At 42.6% G+C, this 19,975-nt stretch overlaps 1 protein-coding gene across 1 annotated transcript; it reads left to right on the plus strand.

The window, feature by feature from the left end:
• Nucleotides 1-1,933: 1,933 nt before the first annotated feature.
• On the plus strand, nt 1,934-19,570 carry LOC139576206 (SHC SH2 domain-binding protein 1-like). The gene is made up of 13 exons (XM_071401980.1): nt 1,934-2,296; nt 2,709-2,888; nt 3,063-3,178; nt 3,461-3,669; nt 8,560-8,655; nt 9,402-9,632; nt 10,201-10,378; nt 10,833-10,953; nt 14,102-14,233; nt 14,484-14,602; nt 14,753-14,839; nt 16,629-16,770; nt 17,904-19,570. The coding sequence occupies exons 1-13, from the start codon at nt 2,113-2,115 to the stop codon at nt 18,248-18,250; spliced, it is 2,142 nt and encodes a 713-aa protein (XP_071258081.1). The 5' UTR covers nt 1,934-2,112; the 3' UTR covers nt 18,251-19,570.
• The last annotated feature ends 405 nt before the right edge of the window (nt 19,571-19,975 follow it).

Below are 19,975 nucleotides of genomic sequence, written 5' to 3' on the forward strand. Positions count from 1 at the left end.
AAACAGCTCGGTGTGTAGTTTGTAGGTCAACTTCAAATAATGATTTATGACTGTCTGTGGTTGAGGGCTATAATACTGTCAATGAACAAAAACCTAGCTAGTGAAGTCGACAGTGCTGCTTACCTTCATGCTCAGATTCTATCCCAAATAATAACGATAGAGGACAGTATTTCCTTTTTCAATCCTGCTCTGACTGTGGTAGTTTAGCGAGATCGTGAAATAGGACTCAAATTGTACAAAATTCAAGTCAGGTATTTTTTTTGCCAACTATTTTTGCATATTATATGTTTAACTTTATAACCTGACAGTTGTAGTATGCTATTTGTGAATGTGAATATTATTTTATTATAACTAATAGCTAGGTCTTCATATTTAATTTGTGTGAGCCATTATAATCAGGTCCAAAAGATGGTGCAATTTTGATAGTTCAGATTTTCCTTAGATTGCTACTTATACAATAACATGCTACTTACACGTAACACATTTATTACTGAAATCATGGTTTCATTTCTGATGCAAATGCTTGCTGGCTTGACAAGTTCACAAGGTCATACAAACAGAGTTGTCCATTTGTTATCCTGTGGTTCTCTTACCCAGTCATCAGATTATATGTGCTCAGCCAACATGAAAAATAGCCTTTGACAAGCTACGTGTCAGAATAGCCACCATGTTTATCATGTAGATGCTGATTTATACCACAGTCAGCAACATGCTTGACAATAAAACAATCCTCTAATAATGCTCAGTGTAAACAGACATTTTCCAATAGTGAATTAATGTAAATCCACAGTTTGAATTGAATGTTCTTTATAGTGACCTGGCCAGTTTGATGTACCCGATTAGGTTGATGGATTAAGATGGAGATGCTGATGGACAGGTATAATCAGGAGGTTGACACCAGATTGCTCTGACTAGGATCAGGACGTCACCAGTCACCACTGTCCATCTAATTTTAAAGTCTTATTTTTGACATCCCCCACTCTTTCCCCCCTTGTCATTCTGCTCTTTCTTACTCATTCCTTCCATCTGTGCACTATCCCTCTGAAACGACATCATTGACTCACTATTACCTCAGTCAGGACTACTGCTTGGTGTGTAAAACACTGCCCAGAAACAATGACTGTATTCCCACTCCACCACTGAAAAGGATGCTGTCAGCAGTAGCTTGAACGTGAAAAATGTTAAAGGGATACTTAGGAATTTTGGAAATAAAGCCCTTTATCTACTTTCCCAGAGTCAGATGAACTTGTGGATACAATTGTTATGTTATGTGCATTTTGAAGGAAGTTGCTAACTAGCGCAATGACTTGAAGACTATGGGTATCTGCTAGCATGCTAGTAGATACCCATAGACTTTCAGTCATTGTGCTAATGCTAGTTAGCATTGGCTCAAGAAACTACCTCTAACTTCCTTCGTACTGGACACAGAGGCAATAAAATGGTATCCACGAGTTCAGCTGACTCTGGGGAAGTAGATAAAGGGCCTCATTGCAGAGATCCCAAAGTATCCCTTTAAGGCTTTTATCTCGGTCAAGGATATCTCTCTCTCTTCCCTCTATCTTTATATCTCTTTATTCCCCTCTATCTTTGTATCTCTTTCTCCCCCTCTATATTTTTCCTCTATCTCTCTCTTTATTATTTTTGTTCTGCATCTCAATAGTCAAAGTGCGTTCCTCAACTTCCTCCAGAGGCTCCCATATGCACTGATCTGAATAAACAATATAACAGGTCAAAGGTATAGGGAATACCAGGCATTTCCTTTGTATATAAATGTCTCTGATTTAACATATTATCAAAGATTCTTTTCAATTTGTGATACATTTGCACTCATATGTCAAAAAAAGAAAAGAAAACAAGAACTGGTTTACTATTGGAAACGCCCATCAACGCAACCACGCCAAACCTTTAGCCAACGGCAATGCTCATTGGTCGAGACTCCATAAACCGGGGAAATTTTGAAATGAGCAGTGTGAAAGTGCATTTCTTAGCAAAGGCACAGTTAGTTAGCTAACTCATCTGTCATTTTAGTGCTGAATTTTATTGTACATTCGAACCCCTGCTGTGGCCTAGTTTGAAAGTTGTACATTGGCTGAAGAAGACGGTTGTTCATCTATGACGGAGCCTCAGTTTGAAGCAGGAGAAACGGCGGCGGATAGAATGATGTCGACAGCAGATTCAATTACTTCAAGTGAAAGTGGACAGAACAAGACAGGCAAAGTGGATTTGGAGTCAAATGTCGAATTAGAAGAGGACGCCAGAGATTTTAATTTGCGACAAGAAGATGTTGTCAGACAAGGTTTTGTTTAGTAACTATTGTTGCACATCTCAACCGTGCAGCTAGCCTAGCTAATAATGTTGGCAAGCTAACGTTCACGTTTGTCAATTTACTTAGCTAACGTTAGTTATCTAATGTTACTGTAACTAGCTAAACATGCAATGCAACCAACTGTTGACTCATAACAGCAAATAAGGCTAGGTATATCTAATTTCATCTCTATTTGCTGTATTTCAAAGAACTGTTAGAGAGAGAAAATGTATCAGTATCTATCCATGGAATATTTCGTTTCCCCTTGATCAATACCCGCTGCTAGGCCATCGCTGATCAGTAATAGATCATGAAGGATAGGGCATAAGGGAAGGAAACCACGTTACACTATTCATCCAAATAGTAAATGATATATCAATCTAACTTTTACTTTCTAACACAGGACTTTTTCAGAATGAGGAGGATGACGGTGACAGCGGCACAGACTACTTCAACCCTGATATCGCTGGTACTCAGTTGCAACGTGATGAATGCGGAGGAGATACATCCCTTCCTGACACTTTTCAGACAAATGAACTGCTTTATTACGAGAGATTCAAAGCCTATCAAGACTACATGCTAGGTATGTAACCTTACACGGTCTTGTATCAATTCAGTTGTCAGGTTTACTGGCTAAAGAGGATGAAAGATGATTACTACAACCGTATTGATCGATCTTCAAGGGCTCCCAGTGAAGAATCTAAACAAAGCTGACTTGAGGTGTTGTCTCAGATGCTGTCTATGCTGTTTTGCACAGGTGATTGTAAAACATCAGAGGTGAAGGCCTTCACAGCTGACTACCTGGAGAAGGTTCTGGAGCCTTGTGACTGGCAGGCACAGTGGTGCACAGACGTGTTTGATGTGCTAGTGGAGGTAAGTCACTTCGACCTGAAAGATTTCCCAGCAAGAGACTTGTCTAAAGGAGCTGTACACTGCATGAATGAATTGGACCAGTTGCACTCTGGATGCAGTTTTATAGGGAATCTGAATCCAGAGGTCTGGTTAAACAGTGAAACAGCTTTTTTCCCCAATGTTATACAGATGGTTGGATCTGATCAGTGGAGCAGAAGTAGTCAAACAGGGTAGCCTAACCATTTACCCTTGAAAGATTGTCATATGAAGGTTACAACCTCATACTTGTGCACCTTTCCTCAGGTGGTGGATGTGAACTATAAGGAGCTGAAAGCCAAGGTGAAGCTGGTGGTGCCCTTGCAGTGTGAGACGAGAGGCTGCGAGCTCACAGAGGCGGCCATGAATACCCTCTTAGAGGCCACGCTGCACAAAGTGCCTCTGCAGGAGCTCCATGTGGTGTTTGATGAGTCTGGGGACTTTGACCAGACTGCACTGGCACTTGAGCACCTCCGGTAAGTCCCTGTTGTTAATAAAACCGCTGAGGTTTTTATTCAAAGGGCTGTTAAAGCCACATTTATTCTTTTCATGTCAGATTAGAAAGCACCAGAAAAAGTTCCCAGGGCGATTTCCCCCCCCCCCCCCCCCCGCCATAACAATTATTGAAACAGGCCTCTTGTTGTAGGACTTTGCATGGGGAGGAACTGCCATTCATTTTTGCTGTGCCTGACTAACATCTCTTACTGTGTGTGTGAAAATGTATCCCTCTTGTCTTTTTGTCCGCTTGATAGAACTTTAGAATAACTTCTTTTTTGGAGTGGTTAAAAGCTGCATTATGTAAACTTTTTTACAAAAGCACTCAGAATAATGTCAATGGACATGACATGTCACTTCACCCCTACCTGCATGTACATATTACCTCAACTAACCTGTACCTCCGCTAGAGATGAAACGGTATGAACATTTTATATCACGGTTATAGTGACCACGGTTATCAGTATTATCGTGGTATTGTTAAAATGTGCTGGAAATGTTCATAAAGTACTGATACACACACTGAAATCATTTCACCAAATTTTATATTGAAAACCAACAAATAGAATTAGCAGCACTAAGCACTTTTTGTGTGCATAAACATTAAAATAATAACATTAACGATGGCGCCATGAGGTAAAAGTTTCCCGAGTGTAGGTTTAAATGAACACAACCTTAAGCAATCAAATAAACAAAATAATAAGTAAAATTAGCAGCATTCACTTTGTAGTGAGGCACAGCAACCTTCATCAGCCTCAGAAAGCCAGGCCTCTCAATTTAATGAAAGGGCTGCAGTGAGGTCTTGAGCATTTTTTTGATGTGGGTGCATAAGCAGCCTACCTTTTTTAAATGCTTGCTCGAGTGTGTCAGAACTGTAGATGAGTAGCATCACTGGGTTTGCCTGCTGCACGCTCACTCCGTAAACAAGAATAGAAAATGTATTATTAATATTGGTGTTACATTATAATTATTATTGTTCACACACACAGTCTATCTTCTGTGTTGCATTTGAGAATATGCAATGACCCCATGCACAATTTACATGAATACAAATTAGTCTTAAGAAGACAGTGATAATTGCGATGAGCCCAACAATTGACATAAATACAGGATTCTTGTACATTTACATTTTTACATTTAAGTCATTTAGCAGACGCTCTTATCCAGAGCGACTTACAAGTTGGTGCATTCACCTTATGATATCCAGTGGAACAACCACTTTACAATAGTGCATCTAACTCTTTTAAAGGGGGGGGGGGGTTAGAAGGATTACTTTATCCTATCCTAGGTATTCCTTAAAGAGGTGGGGTTTCAGGTGTTTCCGGAAGGTGGTGATTGACTCCGCTGACCTGGCGTCGTGGGGGAGTTTGTTCCACCATTGGGGTGCCAGAGCAGCGAACAGTTTTGACTGGGCTGAGCGGGAGCTGTACTTCCTCAGAGGTAGGGAGGCGAGCAGGCCAGAGGTGGATGAACGCAGTGCCCTTGTTTGGGTGTAGGGCCTGATCAGAGCCTGAAGGTACGGAGGTGCCGTTCCCCTCACAGCTCCGTAGGCAAGCTGTGAGGGGTATAGGAGTCTATAGTGTTTCTCCTGTTGGAACACTTTTACAACCAAGTCTGCCGGATTGTAAATGAACAAAATATGTTGTTTGGGTGACTAAACTACATCAAATTGATTTTTAAAGCCCTTCTTACATCAGCTGATGTCACAAAGTGCTGTACAGAAACCCAGCCTAAAACCCCAAACAGCAAGCAATGCATGTGTAGAAGCACAGTGGCTAGGAAAAACTCCCTAGAAAGTCCAGAACCTAGGAAGTCCTCTTCTGGCTGTACATAACTTGTGTAATGGGTGAATAGAGTCTGCAGACACATGACGCATACAGCAGCAGAACAACGTGTAGTGTTTTTACAAGAGTAGGTAACACTGAAAGCTTCAGTCTACGTTATTGACAAGCTATTTGCAAGTTAAACAGACAAACCATGGCATTTTTCACCCATTCCGAAGTCCCCACATCATGCATTGAGGTAAAAGCTTGCCTTGCTATAAAGTAGTGGGTGTTGGTCACAAGTGTTGCCCCCTTTCGCAGCAATTCTTTTATTTGCATGTTCTGCAGACAGGGTTACCATCTTCGATTAAGTTCCCCTGAAAATCAAAATACGACCACACTTCAGATTTGGTCCTCTTAGAATGCTGAAAAATCTCCCGAGGGATGTCACTGCCTTCCGTCATGTTTTCACACACAACAAAACCCACGTTGCATGCTGCGCCTGCATCAGACAATGCTAACTTTGGTTGATGCTGGACAGTATTTACAGTGAGTTTTTCAAACCGTGGTAATCAAACACGGTTTTAATGATAGTAAAAATTATCGTCTGGATTTTTACCGTGGTTCATCGTGAAGCCGGTAACCCTTTCATCTAGAGGTCGACCGATTAATCGGAATGGCTGATTTAATTAGGGCATATTTCAAGTTTTCATAACAATCGGAAATCGGTATTTCGATTTGGCCGATTTGTATATATATATTTTTTTACACCTTTATTTAACTAGGCAAGTCAGTTAAGAACACATTCTTGTTTTCAATGACGGCCTAGGAACGGTGGGTTAACTGCCTTGTTCAGGGGCAGAACGACAGGTTAACTAGTACAACGCTCTAACCACCTGATTACATTGCCCTCCACGAGAAGCCTGCCTGTTACGCAAATGCAGTAAGAAGCCAAGGTAAGTTGCTAGCTAGCATTAAACTTATCTTATAAAAAACAATCAATCAATCATAATCACTAGTTAACTACACATGGTTAATGATATTACTAGTTTATTTAGTGTGTCCTGCGTTGCATATAATCGATGCGATGCACATTCGCGAAAAAGGACTGTCGTTGCTCCAACATGTACCTAACCATAAACATCAATGCCTTTCTTAAAATCAATACACAAGTATATATTTTTAAACCTGCATATTTAGTTAATATTGTCTGCTAACATGAATTTCTTTTAACTAGGGAAAATGTGTCACTTCTCTTGCAACAGAGTCAGGGTATATGCAGCAGTTTGGGCCGCCTGGCTCGTTGCGAACTGTGTGAAGACTTTCTTCCTAACAAAGACAGCCAACTTCGCCAAACGGGGGATGATTTAACAAAAGCACATTTGCGAAAAAAGCACAATCGTTGCACGACTGTACCTAACCATAAACATCAATGCCTTTCTTAAAATCAATACACAGAAGTATATATTTTTAAACCTGCATATTTAGCTCAAAGAAATCCAGTTTAGCAGGCAATATTAACCAGGTGAAATTGTGTCACTTCTCTTGCGTTCATTGCACGCAGAGTCAGGGTATATGCAACACTGGGCCGCTTGGCTCGTTGCGAACTAATTTGCCAGAATTTTACGTAATTTTGACATAACATTGAAGGTTGTGCAATGTAACAGTAATATTTAGATTTATGGATCCCACCCGTTAGATAAAATACGGAACGGTTCCGTATTTCACTGAAAGAATAAATGTTTTGTTTTCGAGATGATCGTTTCTGGATTCGACCATATTAATGACCAAAGGCTCGTATTTCTGTGTGTTATTATGTTATAATTAAGTCTATGATTTGATAGAGCAGTCTGACTGAACGATGGTAGGCACCAGCAGGCTCGTAAGCATTCATTCAAACAGCAATTTGGTGTGTTTTGCCAGCAGCTCTTCGCAATGCTTCAAGCATTGCGCTGTTTATGACTTCAAGCCTATCAACTCCCGAGATTAGGCTGGTGTAACCGATGTGAAATGGCTAGCTAGTTAGCGGGGTGCGCGCTAACAGCGTTTTAAAACGTCACTCGCTCTGAGACTTGGAGTAGTTGTTCCCCTTGCTCTGCAGGGGTAACGCTGCTTCGAGGGTGGCTGTTGTCGATGTGTTCCTGGTTCGAGCCCAGGTAGGAGCGAGGAGAGGGACGTAAGCTATACTGTTACACTGGCAATACTAAAGTGCCTATAAGAACATCCAATAGTTAAAGGTATATGAAATACAAATGGTATTGAGAGAAATAGTCCTATAATTCCTATAATAACTACAACCTAAATCTTCTTACCTGGGAAAATTGAAGACTCATATTAAAAGGAACCACATGCTTTCATATGTTCTCATGTTCTGAGCAAGGAACTTAAACTTTAGCATTCTTACATGGCACGTATTGCACTTTTACTTTCTTCTTCAACACTTTGTTTTTGCATTATTTAAACCAAATTGAACATGTTTCATTATTTATTTGAGGCTAAATTGATTTTATTGATGTATTATATTAAGTTAAAATAAGTGTTCATTCAGTATTGTTGTAATTGTCATTATTACAAACACATTTTAAAAATCGGCCGATTAATCGGTATCGGCTTTTTTTTGGGTCCTCCAATAATCGGTATCGGTGTTGAAAAATCATAATCGGTAGACCTCTACTTTCATCCCTAACCCCTGCACATTGACTCGGGACCGGTACCCTGTAAGTTATATAGCCTCGTTATTGATATTTTATTGTGTTACTTTCTATAATTTTTTACATTCGTTTATTTGGTCAATATTTTCTTAACTCTTCTTGAACTGCACTGTTGGTTAAGGGCTTGTAAGTAAGCATTTCACGGTAAGGTCTACCCTTGTTGTATTCGGCGCATGTGACAAAGTTTGATTTGACAGATGAGACAGAACCGACATCACCCGTCACATTAGAGCGGCAGAAAAAAAATATATGGACTAGTTCTTATGTGATACTAAATAACAGAAGGGTGTGTTCAAATTTTGTGGTGTGACAGACCGATAATACACTGGAGCAACTGGTTCTGCTTCTGTGCTGTGAAATCTCTTGTCTGAACTGTCTCAAACCTTTTTCTTCTTAGGTTTTTCTACAAACACATCTGGAGACAGTGGGACGACGAGGACGAGGATGATGACTTTGACTACTTTGTCAGATGTGTGGAGCCCCGCCTCAGGCTGTACGTGTAGAAGGGTGAAAGTGGGAGGGGAATGGGAAGATTAGTCAGTGTGTGTGGGCTAGATTGGCACATTCTCATTTAGGCTGTATTGGTTCAGATCTGCCAATGACACGGCTAGCTTGAACCCATTATTTTAATGCCGCTATCCGAATGGCCATATGGCATAGGAACCTGTAGAGCATTGTAAATGAGTGCAGTTCAGGAACACTTGAGCAAGCTCCGTGTCTAATGGTTAGAGCTGGATATGTTCAATGCTGTTAGTGAGAGGGTGCAGATTATTCCTTGGCCACTAGATGGCAGTATGTACCTGGGGATTGTGAGCATACTGTGGCGTCTCCTATTTTTTTTTTTATGGGTGGAGAAGAGGGTTAAGATATCTTATTGGCTTCAGCAGAAATCCACAAGCTTGTTAATGTTAGACCCATCAGCTCCTAGTTTATACCAAGGACACTGTTGCCGATTTGCTTTTAATAGACAAAGAATGTCTTTAAACCATTCATGACCGGCTCCTTAGATAGAAGGGAGGGTCTCGATTCTTTCTCCAAATAATGGTTAAGAACATTTTCAAATGCCAGACAAACAAACAATGTTGTGCTCTGACCATCTCCTCTAGAGTTATCCCACCTTAACCTCTCGTTGCCCTCCAATGTGGCTGAACAGTTTGTTCCCAGAAGTCCTCATAATGCGATTGTGTTTTAAGGAAAACAAAATCAGTATTTCTCCCTCTGTGGCTGTCAACCCTGTAGGTTTTATGATATTCTGGAGGATCGGGTGCCTGCTGGACTTGTGGCAGAGTATTACTCTCTTTTGGCACGCTGCTCTCAGAAGTTCCAGGAGTTTTCTAGCCTGCGGAACGGCATCAGCAGCGACTCGGAGTCGGAGCTGGACAACGTGTCCATGGTGGAGGGCCTAAGGATGTACGAGCAGATGGAGGCTCTGAAGCGCAAACTCCGGATCATTGAGAACCCGTTGCTCAGGTAGCTGGCCAAGGGGACACGGGGTGGGAAGACTGAGAGGAGCTATCAGTGCCTCTGCAGAGTGTGTGAGGGAGTAGTTGTGAATGATGGAGTTGGTCTCCTAACAGAGGGAAAAATAGGAAGACTGAGTAAAGGCTATTGGATTCACCTCTGTCCCTGAGCTAGCATGTTTGACCTATACTGCCCCAGTTGAGAGAGAAACCTCTCACAGAATGACAGTACACTACAGTCCAGTTCAATGTATCATATTCTGGTTAGAATACAAAAGAGGGACAGCAATTGAATTTATAGTTACTACTAACGCACACTTGGTGGCACCTTAATTGGGGAGAACGGGCTCGTGGTAATGGCTGGAGCGGAGTCAGTGGAATGGTATCAAACACATGGGTTTCCCAGGTGTTTGATGCCATTTAATTTGCTCCGTTCCGGCAATTATTCTCCCTTCAGCAGCCTCCCCTGGCCTATACTTTGAGACGCTATTGGAAAGTGGAGATGCAACCATTCTGCGTTGTCCAATGCTGTACCATTGTGTTCTTCTACATAAATGTATTCTCTCCTGACACTGCAGGTATGTGCTGGGATACAAGGTGAACTCAGGGCAGCAGTCGTGCAGGGCCAAGGGGCCTCGTGTCTCAGGTGGCCGGATGGTCCATGTCGTGTCTGTCTCCACTACAGTCAGCCAGCTGCAGAGCCTGATGGCAGACAAGCTAGGGCCCAAATTCTCAGGGGAAGAGTTTGAAGTACAAGTATGGCAAACAAATAAAAAAAAATATATATATATTTTTTTTTACATCCATGACATTTGTCCATTCTTAGGCATATTGTATTTTGTCAAATGTAAGTTTGCCCAGGTTTCCATTTCAAATGGCCTGTTTAATGAGATGACCAGAGATGAAACCCAATGGTTAAGTTCTCTAACTATGTCACACTTGTGTATTGGTCTAATGCGCTGGGATTTGCTAAGGTGTGTGGGCTTTTTTTAATTTGACCTCCCTAGTTCCTGTACACTGGCATTCCACCAGGATTTGTAGAAGCTGTGTCTGTTTGCCTGAATGCCTCGCCTCTAGTATCTTTGTATACCACTGAGACGTTAGAAGCAGAAAACATGTGTTTTTGTGTCTTTCTTTGTTTAGTCGTGAGCTCAGATCTGTGTTGTATAGACCGACTGTGTACTGGAACTGCTCTGTGTTTAAATATTAGTTTCACAGTGAGCCCCTGCTGGCTGTGAGTGCCTGCTACGAGGGAGACGTGGTCATCATCCTTCCAGGTCACTACAATGTCACCAGCTCCATTAGTATCCCAGACTCCATAACAGTGGAAGGTAATGTTTCACATTTCTGCAAGCAGCCTTTATAATGGCAGGATGCACTACTGCTGTATGTATGTACAGGTAACTGCCAGAGTAATGGAGAAACAACTCAATGAGGGCTACAGAGTATATTGAAAGCAGGTGCTTCCACACAGGCGTGGTTCCTGACTTAAAACGATGTAAACCATTTGCCATGGCCGTCTGTCACCAGATCTCAACCCAATTGAACACGTATGGGAGATTCCACCCCCATCAACAAAACACCAAATTATGGAATTTCTTGTGGAAGAATGTTGCATCCCTCCAATAGAGTTCCAGACACTTGTAGAATTTATGACAAGGTGCATTGAAGCTGTTCCGGCTCGTGGTGGCCCAACACCCTATTGAGACACTTTGTTGTTTCCTTTATTTTGTCAGTTACCTGTATGTATCAGTGGAGGCTGCTCAGGGGAGGACCGCTCATAACAATGTCTGGAATGGAATACACAAACACAAACATGTGTTTGATACCATTCCATTCTATCCATTTCCAGCCATTATTATGAGGCGTCCTCCCCTCCGCAGCCTGCACTGTTATGTATTTGTTATGTTATCTTATGTATCCTTTGTTGCTATTAGCCAGCCAGGGATGCCTCTTGCTGGATTCAGGTAATGAGGAGTAGAATCTGGAGGCTTGGTATTGCGAAAATCCAGATTCCACTATCTGAATCCAGCAAGAGGCCTCTGCTGATTTTCTGTTTTCCATTTATTGAAGTCTGATGTTCAGTCATTGCAAAAATGTCCCTCTGTTTTTTTTGTTATGTGAGGGAGTTGTTCAACACATTTTGCAGGTTGTCTGAATCCTTCCATCCCTTTCTGTCACTAAAGAATCTGTTGCTATATCTGTGACTAATGTGCTGCGAAGTACTGTTATGGCCATGGAAGTTATTTTCATATTGAACACTTGTGTAAGTGTTTCAGATGAAATCAAGTGTTCACCTGCAGTTTATACTTTTATGGTACTGGCTGTACTATGTGGTGTGTTAATGCCTGTTGAAGGTAAAACAACCACTCAATCTACAGCACATGGAGTGAAATGAACGTATTGCAGAGAGGATGTGAGATGTACAGAGGGAGCCCTCGGGAATAAAATAGAGCTTGCTGACGCAGTAAGCATTTAAACAGGGATGATATTAATGCATAGAGAAGGCTAGCGCGGGCGAGGAGAGGTCAGAGCAGAGGCGCCGTGTCAGTCTCTTTATGCAAATGGAGGGCCTGCCGAGTTGGATAGAGGGAGGGGAGATTGGAGGGGCTGTTTACATGCGTCTGTTTCTATGTGCGTGCCCTCCTGTGGTGCTAGGAAACCCCTGAAAGCTGAGATAAAGAGGGTGTGGAAATAAGATGCAGCGCTGCCTGGCACTGCACCACGACAGGAAAAGAGCAACTCAATTAGACCACTGCCGGATTACCATAATAGAATTCTCCCTCCCACCAAAGAGCCTTTGATATTTAGAGGAGCAGGGCACACACAGGCGTTTATTGCTTTTTGGATATTGCTGTATCAAAGACAGAGGGGGAAAAATGCATATGATCTATCTTCATAATAAGTAGTGCGAGATTTTCCAAAAAGCGTGTTCCTGAGAAGACATTAGAATTCATTAGTGAGGAGGTTCAGTCAGTCAGCACTTGTTAAGAACAGACTGCATTCGTGATCTGCAATCCGTTTTAGTGTTTAAATTTGTTTAATTCTCTAAGTAGCAGCACATTTTTGCCAGTCATGAAGCCCACTGGGAATAGGGTTTTCCTCCTGGATGTGTGCATGGGCCTATGACTTTACCAATCGATATTCAGCCTTTGGCCTTTCCAATGGCAGCGTGTGGAACCTAGCCAGTGCTGTAGAATTGTTGGCCACATTGTGGAACACCTGTCTCCAGGCCATCTGTCAAGGAACAGAGAATAATGAACCCTAGCCGTCAGAACACTGTCCATCACATTCTGCCTGCCTGGAATTGTGCTGAATCGCTACTTGTCATGTACACCACTGCGAGGTTGGAAGGCGTGTTCGGACCCAACACTGTGGCCATTGAGCCATGACCCAGTTGTCCCAGCTGTCAGCATGCAAAGATGGAGCAAATGCAATTTAATCTAAATGTATTCTTTCTATGTACAGTTGGTGAGGGGAGGGGGTAATCAATACAGTAATAGAGTATTGCGCTATTGTTTTTACAGAGTTCCTATCGATACTGTGACTCCAAGTTTAGATTATTGCTAGGTAGTTAATGTTAGCTAGCGCTAGTCGGCTGTACCTACGCCAAAACCTAATGGCTCATCATTCTATTGCTTGTTCGCCATCTCTTTAAATGTTGAGCCAACATGTTTTCAGCACTTAACTCCATGACCGATCAAAATGCCCTTTTCATGGCTCTCTTGTCCCTCTGCCGCAGACATACACTACCGGTCAAAAGTTTTAGAACACCTACTCATTGCAAGGGTTTTTCATTATTTTTTTCTATTTTCTACATTGTAGAATAATAATGAAGACATCAAACCTATGAAATAATACATATGGAATTATGTAGTAACCAAAAAAGTGTTAAACAAATCAAAATATATTTGAGATTCTTCAAATAGCCACCCTTTGCCTTGATGACAGCTCTGCACACTCTTGGCATACTCTCAACCAGCTTCATGAGGAATGCTTTTCCAACAGTCTTGAAGGAGTTCCCATATATATTGAGCACTTGTTTGCTGCTTTTCCTTCACTCTGCGGTCCAACTCATCTCAAACCATCTCAATTTGGTTGAGGTTGGGTGATTGTGCAGGCCAGGTCATCTGATGCAGCACTCCATCACTCTCCTTGGTCAAATAGCCCTTACACAGCCTGGAGGTGTGTTTTGGGTCATTCTCCTGTTGAAAACAAATGATAGTCCCACTAAGCGCAAACCAAATACTCAGGCCACAAATTTAATGAAACAATATACCACATTACTTCTTACTAGTAATGAATTTGTTTTAGAAAAACTACAAAGCATGCTCTCCTGTTTTTTTTTGTGTGGGGTGGGTGGGGGGGTGAGAGCTGAGTGGCTGGTAGATTTTTAAATCTACCTGCTCTGGTGGCTGGTGGACCAAAAAAAAACATTTTACGCCCTGATTTAGGCTAATAAATCGTCTTTCTTTTCAGGGTTCGGCCTACCTGATGAGGTGGTGATTGAGAAGAAGAACAAAGGGGACTCGTTTGTGGAGTCAACAGGAGCCGACGTGAAGGTCTCTAATGTCAAGTTCATCCAGCACGACGCTATCGAAGGCATCCTCTGTGAGTCCTCCTCCCAATGTGATGCTGCCTCTACATCTACCCTGCCCCCCAACACTACCCATTGTCCTGCGTTAGTAATTCTGCCTAAGCTGCTGGCACTGCTTAACATCTGGCAACAGCCATATATCAATGACTTTCCAGGAGGAGAATGGGGTTATGGTCATACATGCATTTGGAATACTAGGATCTAGCTGGCCTCTTTATTTACCTCCTAGTGTCAATCTTCATCTTATTTCCCTCTTGTCTCCAGGTGTACGTCAGGGTAAGCTGGAGATGGAGAACTGTGTCCTTCAGTGCGAGACGACAGGTGTCATTGTGCGGACGTCAGCCCACCTGACCATGAACATGTGTGACCTCTACGGCTCTAAGGTGAGAGGTCATTGACGCTCATCACTCTTTCATGGTGGCTTTGTTTTTTTTATTAGTACAAATCTAGCTCTCGTGTTAATCATTGTGTGTGTCTGAGGCCGGGCAGTAGCCTAGCTGTGTGTCTACATGCTGATAACTGTTGTGCTATAGGGAGCTGGTGTGGAGATCTACCCTGGCAGTATCTGCAGTATGGTGGGAAATGGCATACATCACTGCAAAGAAGGGATCCTGATCAAGGTGAGAGATTTGAAGTTCAATCAATCAAGTTTATTTTATATAGCCCTTCGTACATCAGCTAATATCTCGAAGTGCTGTACAGAAACCCAGCCTAAAACCCCAAACAGCAAGCAATGCAGGTGTAGAAGCACGGTGGCTAGGAAAAACTCCCTAGAAAGGCCAAAACCTAGGAAGAAACCTAGAGAGGAACCAGGCTATGAGGGGTGGCCAGTCCTCTTCTGGCTGTGCCGGGTGGAGATTATAACAGAACTATGCCAAGATGTTCATAAGTGACAAGCATGGTCAAATAATAATCATGAATAATTTTCAGTTGGCTTTTCATAGCCGATCATTAAGAGTTGAAAATAGCAGGTCTGGGACAGGTGGCGGTTCCATAACCGCAGGCAGAACAGTTGAAACTGGAATAGCAGCAAGGCCAGGTGGACTGGGGACAGCAAGGAGTCATCATGCCCGGTTTGCCGTGACGTATGGTCCTAGGGCTCAGGTTCTCCGAGAGAGAGAAAGAAAGAGAGAACGAGAGAATTTGAGAGAGCATACTTAAATTCACACAGGACACTGGATAAGATAGGAGAAGTACTCCAGGTATAACCAACTGACCCTAGCCCCCCGACACATAAACTACTGCAGCATAAATACTGGAGGCTGAGACAGGAGGGGTCAGGAGACACTGTGGCCCCATCAGAAGAAAACCCCGGACAGGGCCAAACAGGAAGGATATAACCCCACCCACTTTGCCAAAGCACAGCCCCCACACCACTAGAGGGATATCTTCAACCACCAACTTACAATCCTGAGACAAGGCCGAGTATAGCCCACAAAGATCTCCACCACAGCACAAACCAAGGGGGGGCGCCAACCCAGACAGGAAGATCACGTCAGTAACTCAACCCACTCAAGTGACGCACCCCTCCCAGGGACGGCATGAAAGAGCACCAGTAAGCCAGTGACTCAGCCCCTGTAATAGGGTTAGAGGCAGAGAATCCCAGTGGAGAGAGGGGAACCGGCCAGGCAGAGACAGCAAGGGCGGTTCGTTGCTCCAGAGCCTTTCCGTTCACCTTCACACTCCTGGGCCAGACTACACTCAATCATATGACCTACTGAAGAGATAAGTCTTCAGTAAAGACTTAAAGGTTGAGACCGAGTCTGCGTCTCTCACATGGGTAGGCAGACCGTTCCATAAAAATGGAGATCTATAGGAGAAAGCCCTGCCTCCCGCTGTTTGCTTAGAAATTCTAGGGACAATTAGGAGGCCTGCGTCTTGTGACCGTAGCGTACGTATAGGTATGTACGGCAGGACATACCTATACGACCAGTTCTACTGGTTCTACAGTTCTACTGGTCATTTACCAATCTGTATATTACTGCTCCCAGCACTAGCACATCCAACCTCCATCTCTTCCTAGGTTCAGTTCAATTCTAAGCCTGTGGCATTATCTTCCCTCAACCGAAATTGAATTTAGTGGAGAAAGATGTTAAAATGCGCACACACACACACACACCACAAAAACAAATATGGACTTATTTCCCTTGTTACCTTCAGACGAGTTCTGGGGTCTTATCTCATTCCCCGAGGCTAGAACGGTAGTGTGTTTTTTATCGCTCCCTCACACAGAGCTTTCCTTCCTGTTGTCTCTCTGCTCGGTGTGTTGGACTTGGCCAGGACAACTTAAGCAGGAAGACCGACGTGATGACTCTGTTTATGCCTGTCTTTCCCCCACTCTCTGTTGCTCATCTGTCAATTTCCGCCATCCCTTCAACCCACCCCCCCCCCCCCCCCCCCACCCCCCAGGACTTTGCTGATGAGCTGGACACCATGCCTAAGATCACCATGGTGAACAATGTGATCCACAACAACGAGGGATACGGAGTGATCCTGGTCAAACCTAGTGATGCTGTACCGGGCGAGGCTGCACAGAAAGACACCCCTACAGGTATGAACTAGTTCCAAAGCCTGGGGGAGTTTTCCTCAGGATTATGATATATAAAAAATATTTTTAAAAGGGTGGCGTAAAACAGAGTCTAGATGGGAACTAGTGATGCATTGACACTTATCAAATCTATCACATATTTTGCGTCGGTGGCGTTCCAAATCACTCTAATGCCTCTGAGGGGAAATGTAATTTCTACTTAGAGAAGATTTTGTTTGAGTGTTGAATACCAGCGCTCCCATTCAAGCACATAATCCAATACTGAAGTTCCAATAGACTTCCATAGGTAGAATCAACAAGACAGGATTGTCACACGAGACTAGGTACTAACCAAGTCTTACTCAGTATTTCCCACATCAATGGGTTTACTGTCTCTGGAAGGCTGAGTTGGTTTCACTGGGAAGTTTGTGAGAAAATGTGCTTGACCTTCAGTCTAGGGCAGCTACAGAATAAAAGGTGCAGCTGAAGGTGGCATGGCTTAAAATACGTCTGGAGTGCTCTCTTCATCTCCCTCACTCTCCGATGTCCTCTAATGGAATGTCCCTTATTGTTTAACCCCAGTACACAGGAATAAATACCTCTACCCCAGACAGGAGAATGAGCGAAAGTGGCAGAAATTTGACCTTAAAAAAACTAAATAAACAAAGCTATCTCTTCTCTTCAGATTACCCTTTAAAAATGTCATCTACAACATTCATGAATTTTGCGGAGACACTACTAAGCCAACAACTGGGTAGTAATTGTCATTTGCGTTGTTATTGAAAAGATGATGTCCATTATGGTCCTTTGTTATTTCCCATCCGGAATTTGCAAAAAAAGCTGTTAATAAAACATTTCTCAACACTCCATTCCCCACTTTAAACGTCGAAAAGAGGCTGCTCGCATTTGGATTTGAAAAGGTAAGAGCAAGGCAATTATCTACCATTGATCCCAAAGGGCAGTCTTTGTTAGAATACACTGTCAGTCTGATTTAAACAGAATATAGTAATATTTCACAGGAAGACGGTGTGGTGTTTTCATACATGACACATCCGAATGTCATGATGGAGAAGGAAGTGGAAGTGGTGGTATTAGGTCTGAATGTCACAGCGAGGTGTTAACACGCCTGTCATGAACGGATTCACGTTATTTTCCAGATGAGCAACTGGATATAGAAGAAGGGAACGAGGACATGAAGGGTGAGGGGAAGATGCAGGTGGATGTGGACGTGCAGCTCATCGTGGTGGACGACCACTCTGTGAAGGAACCAGTCTCCTATTCGTCTTATGCCGTTCCTCCGGAGTTCACGGAGGGCAATGATGCCATCAAGAGGGAGCTGGTGGCCACGTCAGCCAAGAAGCAGCGACGCCAGAAGAGCATGCTGAAGGAGCTGGGAGTGACCCAGGCAGATGACAACCTGCTCTCCCAGGAGATCTTTGTCTCCATACAGGACAACCAGTTCAGGAGAAACGGCATGGGCAGCTTCGGCACCTTCTTGTACTGAGACTAACTGACCCGTCTTCCTGTTCTGTATTCCGTACATGCACAATCACACTTTTACTTTATTTATTCCAACCTCTTTGCTAAATTCTGCTGCACTGACTAGTGAGTGGGTATGTGTATTTTTAAATGCTTTTTAACATGGCTTTTTAATACGATTCTCATTTTAGTATACTGATATCGTGCAGACCTGAGTCTAGTAAACGCAATTATTTTCACTATGACTAATGACGAGATTCAAATGTCCTTCAAATGTTTTTTCACTTTTTTGGCTGGGTATTGTATATGATTTCTTGAAATGGATATTGGTAAGATGACACTGTTTGAAATGATTTTGTTGTTGGGGAAATCATGTTGCCTTATTTTGAGTTAGTATCTCACCCTCGCCTGTAGTTCTGGTCATTTGTTTATCAAATGTTGCTGAAAACACTCTGTAAACATTCTAAATCATGAGCCAGTTAAAATGAGTATTTATGTACATTTGGATCTATTTGTGTTTTACAACTGGACACAGGTCATATGAGAGGGGGGAAATCTGGAAGGGTGCTTATTGGTTTTCTGGGCTTAAGGCTTCACCTTTTATAAGATGCTCACAATTGTTTAATTCCAGTTGATTAATTTTCTGGGGATTAAAGGGCTGGTAAAACCTCATTACACCACAGACAGTTTGATTAATTACCTAATCCAGCATGCCCCTGTGAAATACAACACATTGTACTGCCTCTTATGAGGTGTCCCAGGCTGACCTCAATAGACTAATTTATTCCACAAATTCAAAACTGAATTAAATGGTGCCGGTAATCATTATTTCAGTGAAAGCATCTGCCCAATGATGTTTTTATTTATTTATCTGGTGATGAGTACAGACTGACAAAAGTCCATATTTAGGTCAGCATTTGACTGGGAGAATGGACTAATTGGATGTGAAATGGTTTTGTTAAATTGAATGTTTTTACATACACATTTAATGGACCCACTAACAACCTAGGGATCGATCATTTCATAGTGTTTTGTGTATGGGGGTGAAAAAGCTTTAAGGGAATGTGTCGTGTCAAGGTGTTACTTTCCCCCCTCTGCTTATTCCCGGTAGGACTTGTTGCTAGTGAATGACTTGACCCTATCATAGCATATTTGTAATTTCTGCATTAAGCGAAAGTTCCCTGGTTCAAATACCCGAGCCGACAAGGGGAACAATCTGTCTCTACCTGTGAGCATGGCACATAACCCTCATTTGCTCTAGTGTATGTGACAATAAAACTGATATTTTTTGTTTAAAAAAATTAGGCTATAGGAATGCCAAATAAATATAATTTATAGGTCTGAACACTGTCTGGGTATTGGAAATAATCTATGAACAGGATCCAGGTGGGTTTTCATTCTGTCATCTGAGGAACCAATTATTGCTAGGACCGCTCAGGAAACGTGGTTTTGTATTGAGAAACTACAGGCGATTTATTATAGATTTTCCTCAACGTTGCAGTGACGTGCTATAGATGTCAAACAGAACAGGTGAAGAAAGAAACTGCAGGGCTTTTTGGCAAACGTTTTATCTTCAATAGAAGAATTCTAGGATGACAAAAACAAGAGCTCTGGGTGATGGAGGACAGTAGAAAGTGCTGTTTGAAGATGTCCTTTTTTATAAATAGTGAGTGTCTACAGGAACGAGCAGTGACCATCGTTCTGGGGGAGAGGGAAGGGCCTGTCTGTTGTCCTCAAACTACTTTGTCAT

The sequence above is a fragment of the Salvelinus alpinus genome, chromosome 5 (genome assembly GCF_045679555.1).
Source record: "Salvelinus alpinus chromosome 5, SLU_Salpinus.1, whole genome shotgun sequence".
Taxonomy (NCBI): domain Eukaryota; kingdom Metazoa; phylum Chordata; class Actinopteri; order Salmoniformes; family Salmonidae; genus Salvelinus; species Salvelinus alpinus.